The sequence below is a fragment of the Rhea americana genome, unplaced genomic scaffold, assembly GCF_003343005.1.
Source record: "Rhea americana isolate MKP2758 unplaced genomic scaffold, rheAme1 scaffold_53, whole genome shotgun sequence".
Lineage (NCBI taxonomy): Eukaryota > Metazoa > Chordata > Aves > Rheiformes > Rheidae > Rhea > Rhea americana.
Genome location: NW_028186679.1, coordinates 1089858 through 1115081, shown reverse-complemented (window position 1 = coordinate 1115081; position 25224 = coordinate 1089858). Strand labels below are relative to the sequence as shown.

General features: G+C 36.1%; 1 protein-coding gene across 2 annotated transcripts in view; it reads right to left on the bottom strand.

Moving 5' to 3' along the window:
• Window positions 1-25224, bottom strand: part of ODAD2 (outer dynein arm docking complex subunit 2) — a 93742-nt gene that overhangs the window by 36341 nt on the left and 32177 nt on the right. For both annotated transcript variants that reach the window (XM_085318284.1, XM_085318285.1), the window contains exons 10-16: window positions 23113-23259; window positions 22624-22833; window positions 22230-22466; window positions 20613-20723; window positions 19926-20080; window positions 16328-16570; window positions 3340-3454 (exon numbers count right to left, since the gene is read on the bottom strand). In XM_085318284.1, coding sequence (XP_085174410.1) covers window positions 3340-3454; window positions 16328-16570; window positions 19926-20080; window positions 20613-20723; window positions 22230-22466; window positions 22624-22833; window positions 23113-23259 — 1218 coding nt within the window. The remainder of the gene's footprint in view (window positions 1-3339; window positions 3455-16327; window positions 16571-19925; window positions 20081-20612; window positions 20724-22229; window positions 22467-22623; window positions 22834-23112; window positions 23260-25224) is intronic.

Here is a 25224-nt window from a genome sequence, read left to right as displayed (position 1 = left end):
ATGTTGCCATTCCAAAATCAACAGAGTTGAGTAGACTTTTCTTTGCAATCTTTCACAATCATGTGTGTTTCTTGGACAGTGCACTAATACTTTGCCATTACCAATGTGTTTGCAGTAGTAACTTTTCCTTTTGGAAGTAAGGAATTAATAGGAATAAGATGATTATTTTTAATTAATACTATTCTTGTCTCTTTTAGTTTTAATTTTTAGAGAAATGCATAAATTAATTTGTTCATGATCACATTATATTTGTCTAGGGCTCAAAAGTAGCAGTGACAGGTGCTGTGCAAATTTTCCTGGGACATTTCTACCACTCAAATTGTATCATTGCCAACCTGCAAGATCTTTGTTCTACAGTCTTAAGGCTAAAAAAAGTTAGAACTAACGCTGGTAAACAGAAGTGATGACTGACATCAAACTGATATTGTGGCTGTCAGAGCTAAAACAGTCTATAYATGAGACTACAGCTGACACCCTCTATGTAAAAAGTCTTAAATCTGGCATGGACCAAATATCACTAACCTAAATCATACTGATACACTAAGCAGTACTTTCTAATCCAATTCTACAGCTCTACTCTATGGGAAGTACTCCAGCTACCATAATGTAACCGATGTCATATATAATCTAGGATTAAGGTCACTTGAATTCTATTCCCTTCTTGACATTAACTTTCTGTCTGACAGTGGACAAATTAGTTAGATTGAAATGTCCAAAAGCAGCCAGCAGCTAACTYTGAGAACTGAGGCTCTGGCCTTTTGTGACTCATTTCTCTCTGATTGTAAAAAAGAATTGGTAAACTTCCCAATCTTAAGAAGATACGGTGAGAGTAAGTACATGAGAGATACTCATGTACTCACATACTATCATAGGAGCTAGGTCAGTATGATAGACCAGCTCCATCATAAATATAATAGAAAATAACCTTTACCTTATATGTACAGAAGGTGTTYGTGCAAGAGAATGGATACTATACAACACTGTCACAAAAATTTGTTTCTAATACTGATAACAAGTTCTGTTTCATCTACCAAACTCAGTACTATGGAGGACAATCACTACAGCTTCTCCAAAGAAAACAAATGAAGAATCCAATCTCAAAGCTATTTGAAATATGGTTTGCAGTCTCAAGTATAGCCTTGGAAAAGCCAGAATGTGCATAATCCCTTTAAAATGATACCCTTATCACTGACTTCAAATCTAGTACTCCATGAACTGAGCTGTGATTCTTGGAAAATCATGTAAATAGTTAATTATTAACTGTGCATTAAAAAAAAATGAACATTTTGTTTACATAGATAGTTCCTGCATATCCACTGTGTGGCTATAATCATTTGTTTATACATCTCTCTTTGCATTCAGTGTCGGAGGAAAGGGTATTGGTAAGTTTGTGTCAGTGTGCCACTCTGCCTCAGTCTCACACAAAGAACTCTTTGTGGGGTCACAGATTAGCATTTGGGAAGGCAGCCACAAGAGATGAAAGGAGGACAGATACACTGAGGATGTACATAGCTTAAACTCATTAAATACTCAAGGGGAAAAAATAAAGAAGAAAATGAATAAAGCCTCTGATTTCAGTAGCTGTCCTCTACCACAATAGCTTCTGAAAAGGTGCTCAGTGTGGGAATTCTGGTAAAGTSGAGCTCTACCTTGGCACTACCACTCACAGAGCCCTATATATAGTAAGTATTGCCTCATTACATAGAGTGGTGTTTTAACATTCATCTACAGGAATATCATTAGAGAGACAGCCAGGTATAGTCATATCTTGATAGAAGAGACATGTAGGAAACACATCAATAGRTAACAGAACTTTTATATAAGAGTCTATGTTTAGAAAAAGAAAGAGAAAAATAATTCAGAATAACTGGCATGTTTGAAAAATGACAGAGAAGCTGTTGTCATAGAAATCATTGTGAAGAAACAGAAAAGTAAAAAAGCTTTGAGTTATAAAAATCACGAACAAATGCTTTTTCAATAACTTCATCAATATAGGTATATGTACATCTACCAATCTATATAATCTACATCTATATCAATAAAAATTAATAGCAACAATATAGTGCTCAATTCCAAATAGGAAACACTGCTTGCAAAGGATGCTAAGCATATGTAGTGCTTCTAAGGTGCTCTCACTTTTCAGAGATTCAGTTTTTCAAATGATATGTAGAAGGATATATATTTGTGGTAGAAAGAAGAAACAAAAGATGTAATAAATATGGATGTGAATTAGAAATGGAATATGTTACTGCACAAGTGTTAAGGCTAAAAGTATGCTTAGTCTTTTAGAGAACTATTTCAGAGATCTTGTATGAGAAACAAAGCCTTCCTCATTTTACCACAGGTCAGTGGTACCAATTCACTGAAGATGAGTAACAGATTATACTCGCTATTTTATCTCTCTTTAGAAGATGATGTGAAATAAATGAACAGCTCAGTCTTCTGTGCACAGCTGATCCACACAGCTACTATTCACAAATGGCACTTTTTGTTGGCAGTCCGAGCAGAGAATCTAAGGATTACATTGGCACAGAGCATAAAATACGCTCTCAGTCCAAAAGAYTGTCTCCCAAGAACAGCTGAAGTACCTCATAGTGGAGAATAGCTACAACTACCTGTCCTGTTCACAGCCTATCAATAGAAGATTGCTGTTTCCTRCATGGTCAGATTGGCATTTTCAGTATGCTTTATTTGGGAATAGGAGCATCTGCCCTACGAGGAACGGCTGCAAGAGCTGGGCCTCTTCAGCCTGGGGAAGAGAAGACTGAGGGGGGATCTGATCAATGTGTACAAGTACCTGAAGGGAGGGTGTCAAGGGGACGGGGACAAACTCTTTTCAGTTGTCGCATGTGACAGGACAAGGGGCAATGGGCAGAAGTTGAAGCACAAGAAGTTGTGCCTGACCGTGAGGGGGAATTTCTTCACTGTGAGAGTGATGGAGCACTGGCACAGGTTGCCCAGAGAGGTTGTGGAGTCTCCTTCTCTGGAGATCTTCAAGGCCCGCCTGGACGCAACCCTGTCTAACATGCTCTAGGTGACCCTGCTGAGCAGGGGGTTTGGACTAGATGATCTCCAGAGGTCCCTTCCAACCTTACCGATTCTGTGATTCTATGAAATAAAATAAGCACTGTAAAGGCAAAACAGAATGCAATAATGAGCACTAGATGGAAGCCTACTGGTATGTTAAAAAATAGATACATCAATAATTTAAAGCATTTAAAAGAGGGAAGTAGAGAGAGTGTAACTGGAAAATACCACAGTATTGCTGACAATCATTCAAACGTAAAAATTATATGTAAGTATATAGGTAAAAAAATATTATTTTAAATATTTTCTCACCTTAGCATTTTCAATGCAAGGACAAATAGCCCAAGCTGCACTTGCTTGAACATCTGGATTAGGATTTTTCAACAATGACCATAACAAACGAACTCCATCTAGACGGTCAATTATCCTATTGCAGAAACAGACAAAAAAAAAAAAAAAAAAAAAAAAGCAATAAATTATGGAGTAGACAATATTAAATTTTAACCTAAATCTGTTTGGAAGCATTTTTAAAATATTGGTATGATTTTCTTTAACATATTGTTTTGTTTCATATAAGTGCTTGCATTTTTCTGTCAGCTAATTGCTACCAGCATTTTCTGTAAAGACTGCTTATTATCACAAATTACTCTGAACAATTGATGCAAAATCAAAATAGGTCTTCTAACTAAATCTCATGAATATTGTTTACCTTTTYCTCCGTACTGTGATTTAAAATGCTAATAAAAGAAAAAATAAACTGCTTCATAACCAGGACTCATGTAAACCTAAAAACAAGCATGTGACTTTTTAATGAGCTGCATGCAAAGTGAAATCTGAATTCAAGCATACTGGCTTCTTTCATATAGTGACAAATATTTTCCAAAACAAATATTTATGCCAAAAACTATGTACTTAACTTTTTACTCAGACTATGTTTAATGTATTTACCTTACTGTATGACATATTTTAAAGTCCTATGTTTCTAATCTAGCATTAGGAATTAAAATGGTTACACCACAGTGCATCCTTTGTTGGGCCTGAATAACTTGTAACTTGTTTCCCATGTGTTCCTTACCAACCGGACTAACATTGAATACTGTGTTCTAATTGCTTAAACACACTGTAATCAAAGTACCTTCAGGACTAGCTGAAAAATGAATTATCATCAGAATCATCTCTACACCATCTGCCTTATGTTTATATATCAATCAGCACTGGGGATCACAACTTCACATTCGGGTCCAGTGAATACTTTAAATGGAAAGGAAGGCCAAACAAAGCTTAATATCCTTTACAAACATTTTTTTTTTTCCCCCAAAAAGATATGTTAAACTCAAAGCAGATGAGCTGAAGATAAAGAAAAGAAAGTATACCTTGTTTTTCTAAACACAAAAGTAAAAGTTCAATTGTATACAGTTATTCTACATTTTTAATTGTAAATACAGTATAAGAGAAATAGAATACAGATTACTCTTTAGAAAATCACATAAAACATCTAATTYGTGTTCACTACATATAAGTTTGCCAAGATATTTTTAACTAATTATAAAATCAGCTCTGTATGTAATCCTGCCATCATCTGTAGAAAAAAATTTAAGAACATGAACTGTCTAAAATAATGAAGGACTTCACTCACAACACTTTTATGCAGACTACATGAACAGTTATGTTTTCAAAACAATATCTTTTGCACAAASCTATGGTTAAGCTGAAACACTGTAAGTTTTTAAAGACCTGCTAATTATAATACAGCTTGTTTTAATTACTTAGCTCCAGATCAGATGCAAGAAGATTATCATTCAAAAAACAGATTCAGAAAYCTTAATGTAACAAAACGTAACAGCATGATCACATACTATGCAATTACATATATATGTCCATATAGKAAGGATAACTTAAGGAAAAGCTTCAGAACAAGCTTTTAAATCTCTCCAAGCTCCCAAAACACGTAAGCAATTTCAATATTACTTTCCTGTCATTTCAGAAAGCAAAAGGAATTTTTTTTTCTTATCCTGGACATAATTAATAAAGGATCCATGAATCTTTCTTCTAGTCAAGTAGAGCACTAACTATTTAGCAACATGAAGTACTCCTGAGAGGAGCTAAATATAAATGACCCAACTCCAACCAGTACATAAAAATCAAGAGATAGAAGCCAAACACTGAGCTCAGATTTTTCCAACATGCTAAAGAAAACAAACTCTAGGCTGATTCACCTTTCTTTCTATTTTTTCAAAGCTTCCTTTTCAATTTGAAGTTTACTTTCATTTTCTTTTCGGTTTTCTTGTCTTCTCTTCAGCTTCTCACACTGTACTCTCTTCATAGTATAGTTCATTTTCTAAATAAAGGTTTTGGCTTTGGTTTCAAGACCAGAAAGAGGCTTAGACCCAACAGAATATCTCAGAATATCTCAAAGTATGGTCCTCAGTCCTTTTAACATGTACARAAACAACTCAAAACCTGCATGGACTAAACAAATAAATCTCTCAATTATGTTGTTCATCACTGATTCCTTTCTTCTCTCAGTTACACAAGATTAACCTAAWTGAAAAGAACTCCAATACAAGAATGATGCTCTTTAATTCTCATCCTGGAAAAGTTAGAGTTATTTTTTCACCATACAAGTACAAACCCTTTTATTTTCATYTTGCTGAGGAAATATATTTGCCTATTATTAAAGAAAGTATTGATAAACAAGTGACTAAATCCCTTCTCAATTCAAATTTTTCTCTTTCTCTTGTTTCACTGAATAAGGCAGGAGATGAAGAAATTGCATGTCAGAGAGTTTTCTATTCAAACTAGCATATCTGCAATAAAAGCAAAACAAACGCTAAAATAAATGGCCCTGAAAAGTGGTTCCTCTACAGAAGTGCTTAGAACTTAATTTCCTTTCTATATAAAAATTCTTTTTACTAATATGGACAAATATATGCATTCTTTTAATTTTCTATGTGAATAAACAAAGAAAGAGATCTAAAAATAGGCCTGTAATCTTGAAATTTTCAGCTCTTATGGCATCACTCTAAATAATATTCTCRTTTGCTTGTATAGCTTTTACATCTCATTTTCTTCTCAATGTTTATTATAACATTATTGCATCACTTATAACATTATATAACATATACAGCATATAACATTATATGCTGTAGTAAAGCTATCTATCACAATAAATACAAGCAAGCATACTTTAAAATTTTTGGTTGGCATTCAGTTCTTTATTGATTCAAAGCTAAGTACACTCATCACCCCTGTGGCTAAAGTTACTTAAATGRCACATTTTGACATTATAAAGACAAAATTAAACTAAAATTAAACCTGTATTAAGCAACTACTTATGAGATTGTTAAAGAACATCTTTTAATGAAGATGCAAAATGAAGATGCATTTTCTTTGAAAGCTTAGGCAAATCTATTGTAATATTTAATTGATATAAAGAATCATAGAGTCATAGACTTGGTAAGGTTAGAAGGGATCTCTGGAGATCATCTAGTCCAACCCTCAAAGCAAGTGGCGCATATGGGGATTGAATACACGAGCTTGGCATTATTAGCACCACACTAACYAACTGAGCTAAACCTAACCCCCACTATTTAATAAAGTGTACATATATAACTACTTATGGAACAATTGAACTGCATACATTTAGTCTAYTGAATTTAAAATATATAAGACTATTAAGAGTCAAAAAWTTAAGAAGTATGAAAGTTACCCAAAGTTAAAATTTAAATTTAAATTGCTGTCTGTTGCTTTACCATAAGAGCTTAACAATGTATAAATATGCAGAGTTCAGAATCAACAGCCTGGATTTTGAACAGTTGAGTAGATACACATTATAACAATGTATGGGTATACATTAATATAGCTGAGGTGCCTGGCAACAGACATGGACCAAGACGGCCAAAGGCTACATCTTCTAGTTCAAAGCTCTAGGCCTTGCGCAGACTGTGCCTATTGCTCACTGATACGAGTTATAACATCATGAAAATTATTGTCCTTCAGAAGTAGTTGAAGGCAGTTAGAAATAGTGGGAGTGAAGCAGTATCATGCACTGGCCAGACCTGACAAAGGGAGGMGAGAAGCTGCCCAGCTATTACTGCCTGATGTTTCTGACACCACTGTAACAAAAGCGTAATTGTGAGGTCTCTGAGTAAAACACCTTTCGGGTGCCCATACAAAATAGCTTATGTATGGTGCATACAGAATATGTATTATGGGTAAATAATTTCAATGTAGGCAAATAATTTCAATGTAACTAAATCCATTTTCAGATTACTGAAGTATCTAAGACAGCTGCTGCACAGGCTCATCTTACAATAAACCGATATTTGCCCTTTGACAGGTCAGATAATTTAACATATTTTTTTTGAATGATTTTAGCTGTTTATTTATCGTCAATAGTTGTTAAATAAAGACTTTTCATGTTATTTTCTTTAAGAACCTTCAAGGTCATTGTCATATGTCTGTGCAAGGCCAAGGTCAAAATTCTAGAAATGCACACTGATTTTTTTTACATTTTAAGCTAACAAAAATGTTAATCTGAAATAGTATATCTCTTTCAAACAATTTAATATTGAACATTTCCAGTAGAAACATCAAATTGAATTCCTTAAACACACATGCATGCACAAAGTCTAGACATCTGTTTGTCATATCTATGATCTTTTTTGATACATTGTTATTTGCCAGACCTTTTGAGAAGCCTAGCTTTATTGCCTGCCAATTTAGACCACAAATACAAATGTAAACAAACAAAGCTACACTGATTCTATACTGTGCTCGCTGGTAAGATTACAGGGTTTAATCCTGGCAGAATGTAATCCTGTCCTTTTTGAAACCACAATTTAGCATGTTTCTTAAAACTTTCACTAGTTATTGCAGATTGCTTTGATAAGTAGTATTATGTACCAATGACTCAAACTCCATCTGTTTGGCTAAAATAATTGTACATTTTAGTTTGTAAGATTCTAAACCCTCAGTTTTGAATGCTAGATATGAATCCTACAGATTTCCAAACGAAAAAGGCAAATGAGAATCTAATGAACGTTAAAGAACAAACACTAGTCTTCTGGATTTAGTAAGAGAAGACAGAATAAAGGGGAAAAAGTTCCTCAACGGGACAAGCATACAAAAAGTTGTCTAGAAACAGCCCTATCAAAAACCTTGCAGCAGACTGAGTATGGAGAATAACTTCCTCCATGCTCTGATAGGGATTAGCGATAGGGACTATCCCCTAGCCATAGGGATTCAGTCAGCTGAACTAGGAAGACCAGAAATGAGAAAGTATCAAACTGCAATTAGCCTTACAGGCTACAAGTAGCTTTGCTTTGCTTTTCTCTAGAAGAGAAACTGGGCACATCTCCATATAACACTAAGAAAGTTCAGTCACATAGTTACCCTGTTTTAAGAAAAGCCAACTTCATTTTTGGTTGACATTCTCTCATGGCTGTATGATTCACTCTTTATTTTACATAGGTCAAGAAAGTCATTAAAAATCATTTRATTTCTTGAAGTTGCCTTAAAGCAAAGGCTTGGTGCAGAAAAGTAACACTGTTGACCTTCCATTCCGTAAAAGTTAAAGAGTCAACTGGAAACATCACAGAGTTATAACATATAAAAGACACTGAGGAGATCTAGAGTCACCTATGTCTATCTACTACTCTTCTCTCTTTGTCAATGCAGGCTTTGTTTGAGCAATACATGATAAATATTCATTTTTTCCCTCGAAGTGACTTCTACTATTGCATAAACCCCCACTCTTAGGTGTTTTTTTTTCATAATCTGTAATAACATGTTATTTTCTTTTTAATTTCATTCTCTTCATTACATACCCTTGAATCCTTYGTAGAAACTACATGAGCTCCCCTCTCAAGCAGTCTCTGTAGTTTTAGAAATAGTAATAACAATTATTTAAGAAGTACATATATCTATTACTCCAAATATAAGCACATTACAAAACAGAAGACTGCTCTAATGAATGGTTAGTCYGTAAGCCACACTTTACTAAACATATGCAGCTAACGAAATGGGAAAATATATTTGAAAATGCTCAGACCTTACTGAGGGCAAGCTACTCCCTTGCAATTCTSCTGCTTTGTTCTGGGCTTCTATTACATATCAAAGTCAAGGACAGCAGAATCCAGAAGAATCACCATAGTTTTTTAGAGTTTCTCTAATGGTGCTAAAGTAAAATAATAACTCCTTAAACATTGCTTGTCCTTACCAGATGGCAAATAAAAGAAGCCACCAGAACTGCCAGCCAAATTTGTCAGGACAAAAACTAATAGTARGGAACAACAGGTCTCCTAGAACCTGTCTGAAACCATTCTATGCAATAAAATAAGCGATAGGGATTCAGTCAGCTGAACTAGGAAGACCAGAAATGAGAAAGTATCAAACYGCAATTAGCCTTACAGGCTACAAGTAGCTTTGCTTTGCTTTTCTCTAGAAGAGAAASYGGGCATGTCTCCACATCCTTGTTAAGACTGGAAAAAGGCTGTAAGGAGCTGAGAACCTTATAAGAGCTCAAATTGAGTTTCTYAGGTTTATTTCAGGATAGTTACTGATAACTATTATCATAACTAAGCAACTGATGCAATTTCAAGGAAAAAAAAGGCATAAGGTGTACAGGGAAATGAGATGATAGAGCTATGCATCACCTCATGAAACTGAAGTTATTAATGCAATGGACAGACAGATGTTTTCAGGTACTTTTCTACCACCTGAGTCATGTAGACTTAACACTCTTAACTTGCACTTAAGAYTCCTAACACTTTGGAAAGGTTAAATAAGGTAATGACATGAATATTGGAACTGCTGACAGGAGAAATACTTGAGCTGTTTTAACATCATGTGACAGGAATATCTTGCAGTGTGAGAGCTCATCAAAAGATTACAACATTAATCTGTATTTTTTAAGATGAGGACATAAACACTGGAAGAGAGGTTTTTGTTTTTGTTTTTGTTTTTGTTTTTTTGCTATCATAAAGCTGTAATAGTATTTTTAAGTATAAATTTGGACATATTTCTGCATGTGGAATATTAAAATAAGTTACTTTTGTTATGATATTTCCCTTTAGGATGCAGTATGATTAAAAAAAGGCTGGGAACTTAAACATCTTAGCATGTAGCTTTCAAATCCTGGAATTTCCATGTCATTACTAATAAATTGAGCAATGAAATATCAATGTTTCTTAATGTTAAAAAAAAAAAGAAATGCAAAATCCTCAAAACAAAAACCTTAAAGTAGAAAATACGAAAAAGTGACAAAATACCTATCAAAAGAATTGATTATTCCTAGAGCAAAAATGATGCCTAGATGCTACATTCCACATACGTTCTCTTGCAATAACAGCAAAAATTTCAGCTTTTGACAGTTGAAGGGAATTCAATCACTGTGCTTTTTCAAATTGCAAGCCATTAATAGCCTCTTAAATTTTGTGATGGGCTTTTTAGCATTCTACTGATCTCTAGACTTACTACKTTACTATCAATAGTTTCATAAAATTGATTATTGCTTCTTATTATAGTATCATCAGATTACTGACACTGCAGAGTCTGTATAAATCCATATCAATTCTAAATTTTGAATCAACCACAAATTCATTAAATATATGCTTTTGAGGCAAGATTCTCCATGCTTTCTTTTCAAACTTGGTGTTACAGTTAAAGAAACAGACTGGTTTCCCAAAACATACTGCACTCATTTTCAAGTTATTAAAATACAGGCCAAATAACACTCAAATTTTATTTCTGAAGAGAGATAAGAAGTGTTCTATAAATCTTCCTCCTCATTCCACATGGAAGCCTCTTCTCACTGTGTTCTAGAACTCAAGCTCCAGTCAACTTACTGGGTCAGGACAAAGAYTGAAGTACAAACTTTTCTTTGCAGAACAGTTCTTCATCTCTAAATCCATGTGCTCATACAGCACATTCCAATGCTGACCAAACAGTTTTAACTCTTTCCAATGTGGACAGCAGCAAATCCATATTCAAAAGGATAGGGGGAAGCCAGCCTCTGCTGGCACCATGAGATYTACTACTTAGTTTTTTTCCAGAGGAACTGAAAGGAACCAGGGGAACATCTGAATCCCACTTTAATTGAAATATGTTTTGCACATTACTGAAAATAGCTATGYTTGTTAACTAGCACTTAGTTCTATCATTTTTGTTTCCTCTTTAGTTATCTGTACAAAATGATTGAAAGTGGTAGATCTTTCCCTGAGAAGYTGCAAAATCCTCCTTTCCATACTTAGCAACTGAACAATAGAAATTTTGATAGATTTGAAATTCAACAAGATGCATCAAGATACATCAAAACTGCAGCAGGACCACTGTTCTGCAGTCTCACTTAAAGAATCAATGATAACATATCAAAAAGAAGAGCTATTACATTATCTAACTCTATAGTCATTATCTGACTTTTGAAGCAACTTCATTGATTTCCATTCCTCTCTCTACTTAAGGGATTTAAACGCAATCTATGAAAATGCTATTTTAGTCAAATTCTAATATCAGTCCAAAGACAAATTTCTCATACTTTTCCCCCTTTACTTTAAGGTAAGATATGTAGCTCATCTTGCAAAAAGAACAGAATTTAGAAAGTCTAATAGGTACACTAGTTCATTGAAGTTGCTAAACGCTCCCCATTAAAAAAAAAACATATTTTCAACTCTGTAATTTTGCTTGACTACAACCATTCAGATCAACTTTCTTTTTGGTAGCCCTATTGGGTAAAGCTAAGGGGATAATTCTGACAGCGATCTAGAGTTTAGAAGCAGATATAAGAAAGWTCAGGCAAATAGATTGAGACAAAAAGCCAACATACACCCTCTAGAAAATTCAAAGAATCCAGGCTTCTCATGTCTCACTTTTCCTGATTTCAGCAAACATCTGTGAACGGCTACAGAATAAGTGTTAGCCCACATCAAGAATGACAATAGGTTGCTGACAGAAGCACCACTGCTGCAACTAACAGTCTTCCATTAATTGGAGACCGTTAGAAACAAAATTAAATGTTTCAGCCTCACTAAAGACTCTAATAGGTGTCCATGAGTCCACACAGAAGATGTACTTTTCTGCATTTTTTTTTAAGTTGGAACACAGTGCACATATCTACATTACAAGATTGCTACTAAGGTGGCAAATCATGCAATCAAAATAAGGCATGTCAAAATAACGTTGCCCAAGCAATTTTGAGTCAGCCCTCTTCTGCTTATGTCCTATAATATAGTTTTATAATAGCATTATCATATCCCTTATTATTCTACTCTAGAAGAATCCAGTCAGTGTATGGGATAGAAATATTATGGAGATAAGTCAGGACTGTCTTTTCTTTTATGCAGCTATCAACTTCTGCCCTGTCTCCATCCCTTCTGCCTCACCTCCATCTCTGGAAAGGTGATGGAACAGCTCATCCTGGATGTCATCTCCAAGCATATGGAGGAAAAGGTGGTGATCAGGAGTAGTCAACATGGATTAACCAAGGAGAAATCAAACCTTAGCAAACCTGATAGCCTCTTATGATGGAATGGCTGGCTAGGTAGGTGAGAGGAGAGCAGTGAATGTTGTCTACCTTGACTTCATCAAGACTTTCAACACTGTCTCCCGTAACCTTCTCATAGGTAAGCTCAGGAAGCATGGGTTAGATGAGTGGAGAGTGAGATGGATTGAGAACTGGCTGAATTGAGAACAGAGCTCAGAGGGTTGTCATCAGTGGCGCAGAGTCCAGCTGGAGGCCTGTAGCTAGTGGTGTCCCCCAAGGGTCACTACTGGGGCCAGTCTTGTTCAGCTTATTCATCAATGACCTAGATGTAGGGACAGAGTGCCTCCTCAGCAAGTTTACTGATGATATTAAATTGGGAGGAGTGGCTGATTCATCAGAGGGCTATTCTGCCATTCAGAGAGATCTGGACAGGCTGGAGAGCTGTGCAGAGAGGAACCTCATGAGGTTCAACAAGGACAAGTGCAGGGTCCTGCACCTAGGGAGAAATAACCCTATGCAGCACTACAGGCTGGGGGCTGACCTCCTAAGCTCTGCAGAGAAGGACCTGGAAATTTTGGTAGACAACAAGTTGACCATGAGAAAGCAATGTGCTCTTGTAGCCAAGAAGGCCAATCCAATGGTTCATTGGGGTGCGTTAGGAGGAGTGTCATCAGCAGGTCAAAGGAGGTGATCCTGCCCCTCTACTCAGCCTTGTTTAGGCCACATCTTGAGTAGTGTGTCCAGTTCTGAGCTCCCTAGTATRAGAGAGACATGCAGCTACGGAAGACAGTCTAGCGTAGGGCTACAAAGACGATGGGAGGGTGGGAGCATTTGCCCTATGAGGAACGGTTGTGAGAGCTGAGCCTCTAGCCTGGGGAAGAGAAGACTGAGGGGGGATCTTATCAATGTGTATAAGTACCTGAAGGGAGGGTGTCAAGAGGATGGGGTCAGCCTCTTTTCAATGGTGCCAAGTGACAGGACAAGAGGCAACGTGCACAAACAGAATGACAGGAAGTTCCACCTGAATATAAGGAAGAAATTCTTTACTGTGAGAGTGACAGAGCACTGGAACAGATTGCGCAAAGAGGTTGTGGAGTCTCCTTCTCTGGAGATATTCAAGGCCTGCCTGGATGCAATTCTGTCCAATATGGATCACATGCTCGAGCAAGGGGTTTGGACTAGATGATCTCCAGAGGTCCCTTCCAACCTTAACCCTTCTGTAATGCTGTAATCTGATAGTATTTATTGACCAGGAAGAAGAAAGAGGGATTTTGCAAATGAAGAAGGATTTTATCTGGGCATCTGAATCCTGATTAGTTAATTGTATTTGATTGCAGACTTTCCTACAGAGTTGTTGTATGCCAAACAAGTCATTAAGCTCCAGGATAGCAGCCATAAGACTGCTCTAAGTTACACCAAGAGAAGCAATGTTGGAGAAACAATCAAGTCTTTGTATGCTTGGGATGTGGTCAGATCACATAGCTGTGCAGTGGAAAACCAGTGCTACAACTAACTAAACCCATAGTTGCCATGAACAATGTCCCTTGGGTGTTCCACTTTGTAAAGAATGTTGGAGAGTTTGGTCGTATTACTTACTTTCCACATAAAATACGAGTTCACCTAATATTTTTGGTTAAAACCTTCAGAAAATGTTTACAGAAAGAGTATGAACCCGCACAGTACTTTCTAAAAAGACTACATATTGCTTTAGTCCCAAATTCTGTATTTGGCACAAAGCGATACTGTAACTGTTTGTCTTTGGTGACTTGCTTATCCGAAAAAGGAGGAGAGAAATTTTGGATGAGGCACTACAATTTCAACTACTGCTGTACTGGTCTGAGGGTAAAGAGAAGGAAGACGAATGGATGGCCTTTTTTTTTTTTTTTTTTTTTTTTTTTTTTTTTTTTGAAAATCAAATATTGAAATCATTTAAACATGTGAGTAGTTCCATTGACATCAATGTTTAAGCTGAGCATTGTTTAAACATTTTGCTGGATCAGGATCAAAATTCTGCCCACCTGGCTGAATCATGCCATCTTCCAGTGCTACAACTCTGAACTTCCATTGACACAACGCTTCAGGTAAATGTCTCAGTCTTACTACTACTACTACTACTTTCTCTGTAATAGTTTTTTTGTAGTTGTTAAAAGTACATTATACTCCTGGACTAAAATCTTGCCTGTTTGTTTTTTTCTAGATGTTGCAAACCTTCAATAGAAATTTTTTCCATATGAACCTAATTTGAGATTTGATTCCTTCATCCACTCTTGGCAAACTCTTTAGAATTTCCTCCCAAACAACCTATGCTCTCTTCTCCTTAAAAACAAGATGGACTTTGTTTGATCACAATTTTAGCAGCAATTTGTGTTATTTTTGGTGCTCATACTGACCACATTCCAGTATGAAGCTATCCATACTGGGTATTATAAGTGATAGTGCTGTGTACTGGAGTATGTCTGAGGTTTTATAAATGTCAATTTATATTTATTGGCATTTAAATTTCTCAGTTGATTATGATGCTAATTCTCTTAGGTTAATACATTACTGTAAAGGCTAATGTTTAGTATTCTTCATTTGAAATATGTGGTGAAGGTGATTTCATTTATATATGCTTTCATTCTACATGGCTAACTGTTCGTATAACCCATGTTTACAGCTGTGTACCATCTAGCCTTTTGCCACTGGGTGACAGCCAAAGCATGAAAACAAAAGCCCTATTCAGGAAAAGAATTCCCTACACTGCTATATGAATATCAAGTGAATTATGCAAATCAGAACAGGAGGGGCTTAATAAAACTCTCTTTCTGACCTTCCTTACATATAAGGAGGGAAATATGCCCAGAATCTTGAGGTAAATATCCCTGTAAGGGAACAGCAAGCACAGTAAATGCCGACCTGAATATTTTACTGGAACACTTAATCATAAAATTGAAAGGTTTCTGTCAGCCAAGCAAATCTACATCACAAAACTAAAGAGAGCAACAACTCTCTCAGTAAAAAGACAGCCTTTTCCTTTGGTTTTGTGAAAGAACAGGAGGGGAGAAAAGGGTCAAAAAGAAAAAGTCTGAGTTCAGAAAAGGAATAATGAAGAAAGACAGAAAAGACAAAATACAAACCATATTCTAATTTTAAAAACTTTCACAATGGTAAATGCACATATTTCTTTTGGAATTATTTTCTGTAATCTAGACTATTATCTATGATTTGAGAACAGTAAAAGGAGGAGAAGGAAAAACAGATCCTCATCATACATACTTTAAAATGGTGCTTTGTAACTCTGAATCTTAGCTTTAATTAAAATCAATTTATTACAGGCTTATCCGATTTTCCAGAATCACACGGATTTGGAACTGTTGCATTCTATATATTTTATTAATTAAATATCCATTTTGCTATATAGCACATTTTACAGTAGGACATAACTAACCCACACAGCTTGTGGAAAACAAAAGTAAAATATCCATTAAACTCACATTAGAATTGAGGAAAGTAAAGCCTACTAATATGTTTAACAGGAAATTAAGTCCATTATTAATTCTGATGAATTCATATTAGTATGCTAGATAATCCATCAAAATCCATCAAAAGCCTAAAACACTGCAAATGGGAAATTTCTTTTCAAACACCCCTAGTTACCCCAAAGTAACTAATCTGTGAATTCAATGCCATATCTGATTGCAAAGATATCTGCTTATAATTCATTGTAAGAAACTGTCTTCACATTAGAACTTTGAATATTGTCCTCCCCAAATTATCTGCTGAAATTGCTCAGATTATTTTCTAGCAACATTTCAAATGCAGTGAGTATGAAGAGCTTACATCATATTTTCAGGTTCTGTTGCACAAGCTCCCACTGCTTTGGTGACGTTCACAAGAAGTGCCCGATCAGTTCCAGTAAGCAACTTCACTAGAGGCGGTATTCCACCACATTTACGGATAATRGCTCGATTTATTGGCTCTTGGCAACATTCTCCCAACGCTCCAACAACATTTACAAGGACTTCTTCAGGCTGATCAGTGAGCAGTTCTACCAAAGCTTCTAAGGCTTTATATTCCTGAAATCTAAATGACAGCAATAGAAACAAAGTTATTATTTTCCATATGTTACTGTTGTAATGTTTAATTTTGTAAGTAAATTATATTATTCAAGAAATCACAATACCTGTGATTGTGAAAAGTTATGTTCTTGAAAGTGTTATGTTCAACATAATTTTTTATTCTTTTTGTTTTAAATATACTTCTCAAGGAATCAAAAGAGTATACGAGGGCTGTTTAAAACTTAACACATGGATGCAATAACTATAAAAGCTGAAAATGCACTGAAAGACTAGCAAATAGAGTGGCATCCTAATTTCCACCACTCTTTCCTGCCATGTTAAYAATGAGTTGGAGTAGTAGTATAGTAGTATTTCAGCACCTCCTTCAGCTCTCTAGAGCTACAGGATCATTCTTCCTTTTCACTGAATGTTAGCCTTTAGTGGGTTTGTCCTGACAACTAGCTAGGTATAGAAGTTMCTGTTCTCATGGTCACACAGCTAGTTCTAGTAAATTTCTATTGTATGATCTTATCATACAATCAATAAAATTAATAAAATTAATATTGAAATTCTGGGAGGCCTGTTTGCTTTTGCAGACCTCATCCTATAAACGTGCTAAACTTCAAAAGTTTATCTGTCAGATCAGGACTTTAGTCCTCAGTACTGGGGTCATCTTACTTCAGGTTTTGTTCAGAATTCAGAGGTTTCTTAACAAGTACATACTGTATCTTCCTTCTGTACATTTTCTGTGATATACCATGACAATTTGACTTGGAATATCAAACTGTATATTACCTAATAATTATGCTTTGACTTACATCTTTGTGTAAATACATATACTTTCTCCCCTAAAGAGATTATTTCTTTGAGGGTAGAGTTCTTACTTGTGCTTCCCTCATGGACCCTAGCTTCTGTAAATGTGAACAAGAGCTATAATTACTCTGGATTTTCCAGGAATTGGCTATACCTGTGATTTTTCTTTCATATTAAAAAAATTGTATTGTTGAGATTTAGATAACCAAATTAGAAATATTTAATAAAAGTTAATCTTTCTGAGTTGATTCATTAGGATGACAATGCAATTAATGTAACTGATAAATAAGTAACCTTAATTTTTCATAATTCAGGCTTTTGCTTTGCAAAAAACATCTATCTCTGTTCCTTGCAGTTTGGATGTGTCCCTAAAAATTTTATTCAAGAGAAAACGTTAACGGCAAAAGAAATATTAACAAATTTCAAAAGCGTCAATAAAAAAAATAAAGTTTTCATTTTCTTAGATGAACTTCATCTATGTTGCAGATCGACTGTTTCACAGATGGAATAACGTGGGCTGGCTCTGCCATAGGCAGGCTTCTCTCTGACAGAGTTGTTGGCTCGGGCCATCTTGTGTCCAGAAGCAGTACGGCTGCTTGCACACAAAGTGGAATCTGAGCTAGTCRGGCCCAGGCGCCTATGTCAGCTCCGTGCTGAAGGCAGCACTGCATCTCAGCGATATTCTTCAGGTACAGGAAGCACTGAAGAAAATAGCTGGAAGATAACTGAGTGGCTCTGAGGAATCAGCAGGGTTTGTTATTTCTAGCTCCATGCCAGAGTCAAGCTTGTCCCTCCAGATATGCTTTCATGTATTTGTATTATTTTCCCTCCCCTTTCTGTAGTGTCCTCCCATCCTGAGTTTGGATAGGGTTTACAGCTTCAGACTCAGCACTAGAATATACATGAATTCAGTTGAAGYCTGGAACTGCATCTGGCTAGTAACCTTCCTGGAGCTTCAAGCACTTGCCAAAGATATCTTAATAGCCCAGGAAAAATCTGTTTGCATTTGGCCAGAATTATTGGCTACAGCTAAACTAATAAATAAAACAGGCAAGGGCTCATTCTCTAGCCCCGAGGACAAGAGGCACAACATAGCATCCATATGGCTAAAACCTCTTATCCTCACAATACAGGGTGGCCTCACCCATTCTGCCTAATGGGAACAAGCTGTTGCCTTGTGCTGTTCCCAAGCAGTGTCTGGGCATTGTCTGGGAGCCTGCTAGCCAAACCGTATAAGGGACTGTGCTAACAGCTAAACAGTATGGATGATCATGACATAGTGCCTGACTCAAGCTTTGGCCTTGTCTAGTTTACTTGTATAGGCAGAGCCATTCACTCCACCTCACCGCTGACTGTTCCAGAACCAGAATGCTTCTGTGCAGATACCAAAGCTCAGAGAAAAGGGGGATATGTACTTCTGAAAAGTGGTGTGTTACTGTGCAGCCAAGAATGCAAAAAGCAGGGGCCAGACGTCGAGTATGTAAAGACCATGGCTCTGTATACCAAAAATTTGGGAATTCATTTAGCAGAGTAAAAAGCCAGACTTGAAACTCTGATTTTTGGAATTCTTTCTGATTTTTATCCAGTGTCTATCTAACATATCAGCTTGTCTAGCAATATATACCAAAACTGGGGCTGCAAGAAGAGTATTTACTTCTTACTAGTTTTCCTTCCAACCTATGAATCTTGCATTCCTCTGTACTGAGCTGCATAACTTCAGCAAGAAGCCTAACACATACTCCAGTGATGCAGGCATTTTCTTGAGAGAGGGCACATAAATCTGCGGAATGAATTTGAATTGAGGGAGCCTAGTGCTCTTAGTTGTTAAGCTATTCCATGAAAGGTGAACGCTGACAACTCCTGCTGTCACATCCTCAGACAATGACTCCAGGCTCTTATAGCAAGTGGATGTAGATAGCTATGGTAGAATTCACTCATTCAGAAGCCGTGTGTCCAGGTTACGCTACTTGTCTCAGCTCCTTCTGTAGCCAAAGACAGCAGTATCTCCAGAGGCTATATATCCTAGCCTCCAGTATATCTCTAAAATAAGTGGACCTAGCRTATTTTAGCTATATCTACTCCAAAATGATACAATTTTCTCTATCTATAGATTATAAACAGTACCTAAATATGTACCTAAAATTTTGAAGTTAGGTGTGCTGAATATTCTCCCTACTGTGGAGCCATGATTCAGGTTTCTAAGCTACAGAGAGCAAATGGGGATATTAGATACGCACACAAGTCAAACATTTTCTATATGCTAGTATAGAATGCTATAGTATAGTATGCTAGTATATATCCTTGCTCAGTTTCCTATATCTTAACTATTCTTTACAGGCACCAGTTCTCACCCTTGACTCTTAAGATTCTAGGAACATTGTCTCCACTGTACCTGATGAGGTCAGGTGGCAGTCTTTAGGCACTACACCACCTAGGATGATTACAAGGCACGTTTCTGCAGACTCATGACCAAACAAACAATCAAACAAACAAAAACAAATAGKCCCATAAATTCATAAATTCAAAACATGATAACATATTAAATATTTGAAAAATTAAATTGTTACTTTGACACATTTTCTCCACTGATTGCACATTTCCAGATTGCTCCTGTCACAGCTGCTAAAAGTTCCTTATTTTGAGAGTTACCAAGCAAAACACACAGTGGTTGTAGGCCTCCATGCTGTCTAACCAGGTCACGTGTTTCTTTATCTTCGGCACACTATGAAACAAATTAAATACACATACTATTCAAAGTGTAGAAGAGAGTGTTTTCAAAAGCTAGATGTATTATGTTGCAACTATTCAAAACTAATACAGAAGAAAATAAAAATTGCTTATTAAAATAGTTGAAAAATGTGATCTACTCACTAGGAGATTTCTGACAGTGAAGCGCTACCACACATGCTGCAATGCTTATACTGTCACTTTGTTCACCTTGTGCACAAATAAACAGCAAACAAAACATGCAGCTCCTTGCACAGCATGCCCCACCCTTCTCCACCAGTTACCTGTACAATTCAGGACTTGCACGCAACAGACTAATTCAATGAGGAAATGATCTGCAATATTAAATGTACAGCTAAAACACTCTCACAAAAATTTAGCCACAGACTGTCAACAATTTCTGCAAAGTAGTTTCTCCCAAATTAGAGAAATAGTAAAACTGAGAAATGTTAATTCTAAGTGACAAGAATATTAAAACAAAGTGCTAATTCCCCCCTCTGATCTACTGATTAAAACAATACAATTACCTTAAATATGGCACTTGCACAATGCATCTGTAGCTCCTCATATTCACTACTCAAATTTTTCACAAGGTCCGCAATCATTCCTTCTGTTCTTATTGCAATTCTGTAACTTTGCTAAAAAGATAAATTCCATCTTTTTAAGTTCTGTATTTTAGTAGTTAAAAACACTAGTCACAGTAATAGTGAAGTACTATAATTTTCGGCTCTGACTTTGTGAAGCCCTGCACTTAATTTTCAGCAAAAGCAGTCTAGATTGCCTTGAATATACCACTGATGTTCTCAGAGTTAATCATACGCATAAAATCTCTGTAGGGCTGTGATCTTAAAACCAGCAGTACAATCAGATGCTGCAGTGCTCACTTTGTAGGAACAAATTCTTAAACAATCTAGATTTGATTCTTAAACAATCTAGAAGGGTGCTCAGGAGCTCACGTGTTTCTTTACCTTCTGCACAGAAAACAATAAATAAAATATTCAAGTTACTCAAAATGTAAAAACATTCTTTATATGTTCAGAATCAGAGAAGAAACAGATGCTCCAGAACAAGGTCAACAAGTATCCTTCATTTCGTCTAAAGCCAGTAGCCAAAACAATAGATCAGTTCCTAGAACAAGGTTGAAAACCTGTTCCTAGCATTAAAATTTGGTCACTGATCTTTTCTTTCAAATTGTAACCCACAGGCATTGTAGCTGGAATCATTACTTAAGAGAGGGGAAATGTCTGTATATGAGATTCATTTAGCCTTCCCTGAAAAATGCGTCCAAATCTGGGCAGATAACCTCCTTAACATGGATTTTTCTCCTTGCCCTGAACTCCCTGTTTGTTTGACAGAGACTACTGAAGCTAAAATTTCTCACATGTTTGTCTTCATGGGGCCTGTATACTTCAAGAAGGTATTTTTGAAGACACCAAGTGTTTCATAGTGCAAAATCCTTTGAAAAATCATGTCTTACATGTCTCAAATTAGCCACAAAATTTAATGCATATTTCTGAGCTTAGGTGCAATGTGCTTGAGTTTCAAATATGTTTCCAAAAATAAGGAAATGTTCACTCATCTTAGCTGGCTATGGTAAAAATAATTGTGTTCATATTTAAAAAATGGATATCCTGTCGTAGCAGTCTGTAGAGAAATCACCTATTTCGGTTCTTTTTGAAACTGATCAGACACTGTCTTTCCCAGTTCACAAGGACAACCTAATCCGCCCTGCCTTGCGCTGCATTGGGTCATCTCGGCCCCCGCACTAGATTAGCTTCATACAATTTAAACTTACTAACTAACCAGAAAAAGGCATCTGAAGTTGCCAAATTTAATTTCTCAAGAATGATTAAAAATATGGCAGAAATTTTAGTTTCTAAAGGCCAAGAGTAGTTTGTGGAAGAAAATATACAAAAATCTTTTCATTTTGGCCTTTGGAATAAAAAATTAAGGGGGCTTTATTTTATCACAAGCTTCTTAAAACAATTGCTACTGCACCCTAGCATCTACACTTCTGAATTCAAACTTCCTGATTTGGACAGTCCTGGACAGTTTGTTTTTAAATGGTAGGCAAAGGTAACATTTCTTTTATTGACCAATTATTTTTATGATTAGAAATAACGTGGTTGTATGTGTTTACTTACCTCTGAGGCACATTCTTGTAGTGTCCCCACCACTGGGGTTAAGATGTTTACATGTGAACACTTGAGCCACTTAGCTAATAATGGAATGCCACCAGCCTTAAGAATTGCTTCTTTATTTTTGGTGCTTTTGCTGCAGCTCCAAAGTGCCAAAGCCCCACAGCGTGCTATTTCAAAATCTTTGGCTTGGTGTGGTGCTAGAGTGGTTGATCCCACTGAGATACATTCCAACAGCCCAACCTAACAAAAGAAATTAAAAAAAAATAATATACAGGGAAGCTGCACATAGCAAACACTATCTGAAGATACTATCTGAAGAGTCAGGTATATAACAAATGACCTACTCTTAGGAAAAAATACGCATGTGGAAGAGGTACTGATTTTAATATYTTCTTACCAATCTCTTGATCCCTCCATGTTGCCTTACTATCCGTCGGGCTCGTTTAAATCTCGCAACATTAGCAATTGTCTCAGCTGCCAAACATTTTAGATCTTTATCTGGAGAGTCAAGTATTTTCACCATGATCTGTAATCCTCCAAGATCTGCAATAGCATGCCTGATCAGTGAATTCTGACTGATTTCCTTCAGGATTTTTAAAGAACCAATCTAAATAATGGAAAATAATAGACATTAAATATTATTTAAGAATACAAAAATAGTAAAATTATTTAAAATGTAAAAATTGTCTAAAACGTTTTGTCTTTTAATTTGAATCAGAAGGAAATAAGAAAACTGAAAATCAGAAATTGGATTTTTATACTACAAAGTCATTCAAATTAAGAAAATACAGAAAGCATATCAATTTACTTTACATAATCTTGAAAATTGAGAAAATATTCTAATAGCAAAATCATATTCACTGCTSTATTTGACAAAGCCACTTACCTGACATTTAATTTCTTCTGTATCAAGTAAATTAATTAACACTTCAAGACCTCCAACATCTCTGATGGCCAGCTGGCAAGTTTCTTGAGCCAGATTGAAATCTCTCATTGAACACAATGCAATTACAGTAGCTGTTGGATTGCCTCCCTAAAATAAAGCAAATCATCAATATGTAAAACATTTAATATAAAACTTAATCTCTTCTACTAGCACTAACAAAACTACTACTAAAGGAGAAACCTGTTAGATTATTTTTATTCTATGGTATTAAATTTAACACGAACACAATAAGAAATGGAATTACAATAAAKTCTGGAAATGGCATAAAGACTGAGGCAAAAGCAAACACTGCAGATGACAAATGACTAACAAGGCCTGCTGTGAATGGATTGGTAAGTCAGGCAGAGTCAAGTACTGTGAGTTCTGGTATAAGTGCTTGCAGATAGCAAGAGAACACACAAAGGATATTTCAGAAGATCTGTCCAAAACTGAAGTGACTGCAGAAATGCCTATTAAAAAAAGTGACAAAACGAGTAATAACAAATTACCATTATTAATGGTATTCACCCAAGTGTTACTACACAGGAAATCAAGGCTAAAATAGTTGATTCAGTACAAGTGGCCTGTATCCTCTGACTTCAAACTACTCTGCAGCCTAAGACTAGACAAGTGACAAATGTCTTGCCAACTTTGAAAAGAGTTCCAGGGGTATTGCAAGGCCTGTTATGTGCCTGTGTTTGACAAATTAGTACATGGTAATAAAGAACAGAATTAGTAGACATCTAGTCAAATATGATATTTGGAATTGTGTGATATAACTATAGAGTCAGCATGGATCTGTTAAAAGAAGCATTACAAAACCTGCCAAGCCCTTGAACTGTGGTGATCTAGCTGATGAAGTCTAATGGACCCCATAAGGCTTTTTGTCAAAGTCCCTCACTGGTAGCTTTGAAAGAAACTAAGCCACTGTGTTACAAGAGGGAAGGTTGTGGCATGGACTGGAAAAATGATTAAAGGATAGGAAACTGAGGATAAAAACTAATGGTCTGTTCTGTCAATAAGGGGTGGTGATCAGTGAAGCTCCACAGATGTATGTTGAGAGCTGTGCTATTTGACACACTCATAAACACGCTGGAAATGGAAGAACTAGTTAGGCGACAAATTTTGCTGATGAAGCTATATCATCCAAGACCAGCTGGGACAAATTGCTGAAGAACCTTCTAAGACTAAGAGACAGGGCAGTAAAGTAGCAAATGAGAAGTGATATACAYCAGGGGGAAAAAAAATGACTCCATAGATGAAAAGATGAGTTTTCAGCTCATCATTAACAATGAGGAAAGGGATCTTGGGGTTAGCATAGATAGCAATCAAAAAAAAACAAATGGAATATTAAGAGGTACTTGGGAAAAATAGTCAACAGATAATGTCATTGTACCCCTGTACAAATCCGTGGTTCACACACACCTTAAAAACTTCATGCAATTCTGGACCCTCAATTTCCGAAAGGATATTGTAGCACTGGAGAAGTTCCACAGAAGAGCAGCAAAAATAATCCAAGGCTTAAGTCTAGAAAAGAGATGACTAAGGGGATATGATAGAGGTCTACAACGTTAGGGATGGTACACAGGGGGAAAAGATAGGGATTGATTGTTCACTGTCTCTTTTAATATAATCTTTTTTAATAATGAGATATAGAAGGAGTAAGGTTTAAAATAAGTAAGAGGATCTGTCCCTTCAAAGAAGAGATAATATGCTAGTAGAATTCCTTGTGAAAGGATTTTATGAAAGCTAAAAGTTGACAAGAGTTTAAGAAGAGACTGAAAGAGTTTAAGAAGAATCTCCTGACGACTATGAAAAACRTAAATATCCCATTCAATTTTCAACTCCCTGAGCTAAAAGCAGGTGGGGTCTGGGAGAGTACGAGAGAGAATTATGTTTACCCTGATTTTACTTTTCCCTGAGCATTCATTTAAGATCCTGGGTTTCTTCTGCCTTGGTAGAATATAAACAYGAGGACATTATGCAGTCAAGTTTCCCACATTTGTGGAAATCAGAAGTCAGGAAATCTGAAGTGCAAGAGATGAGCCTCAGCCACAGAAAACTTCCTTCCTA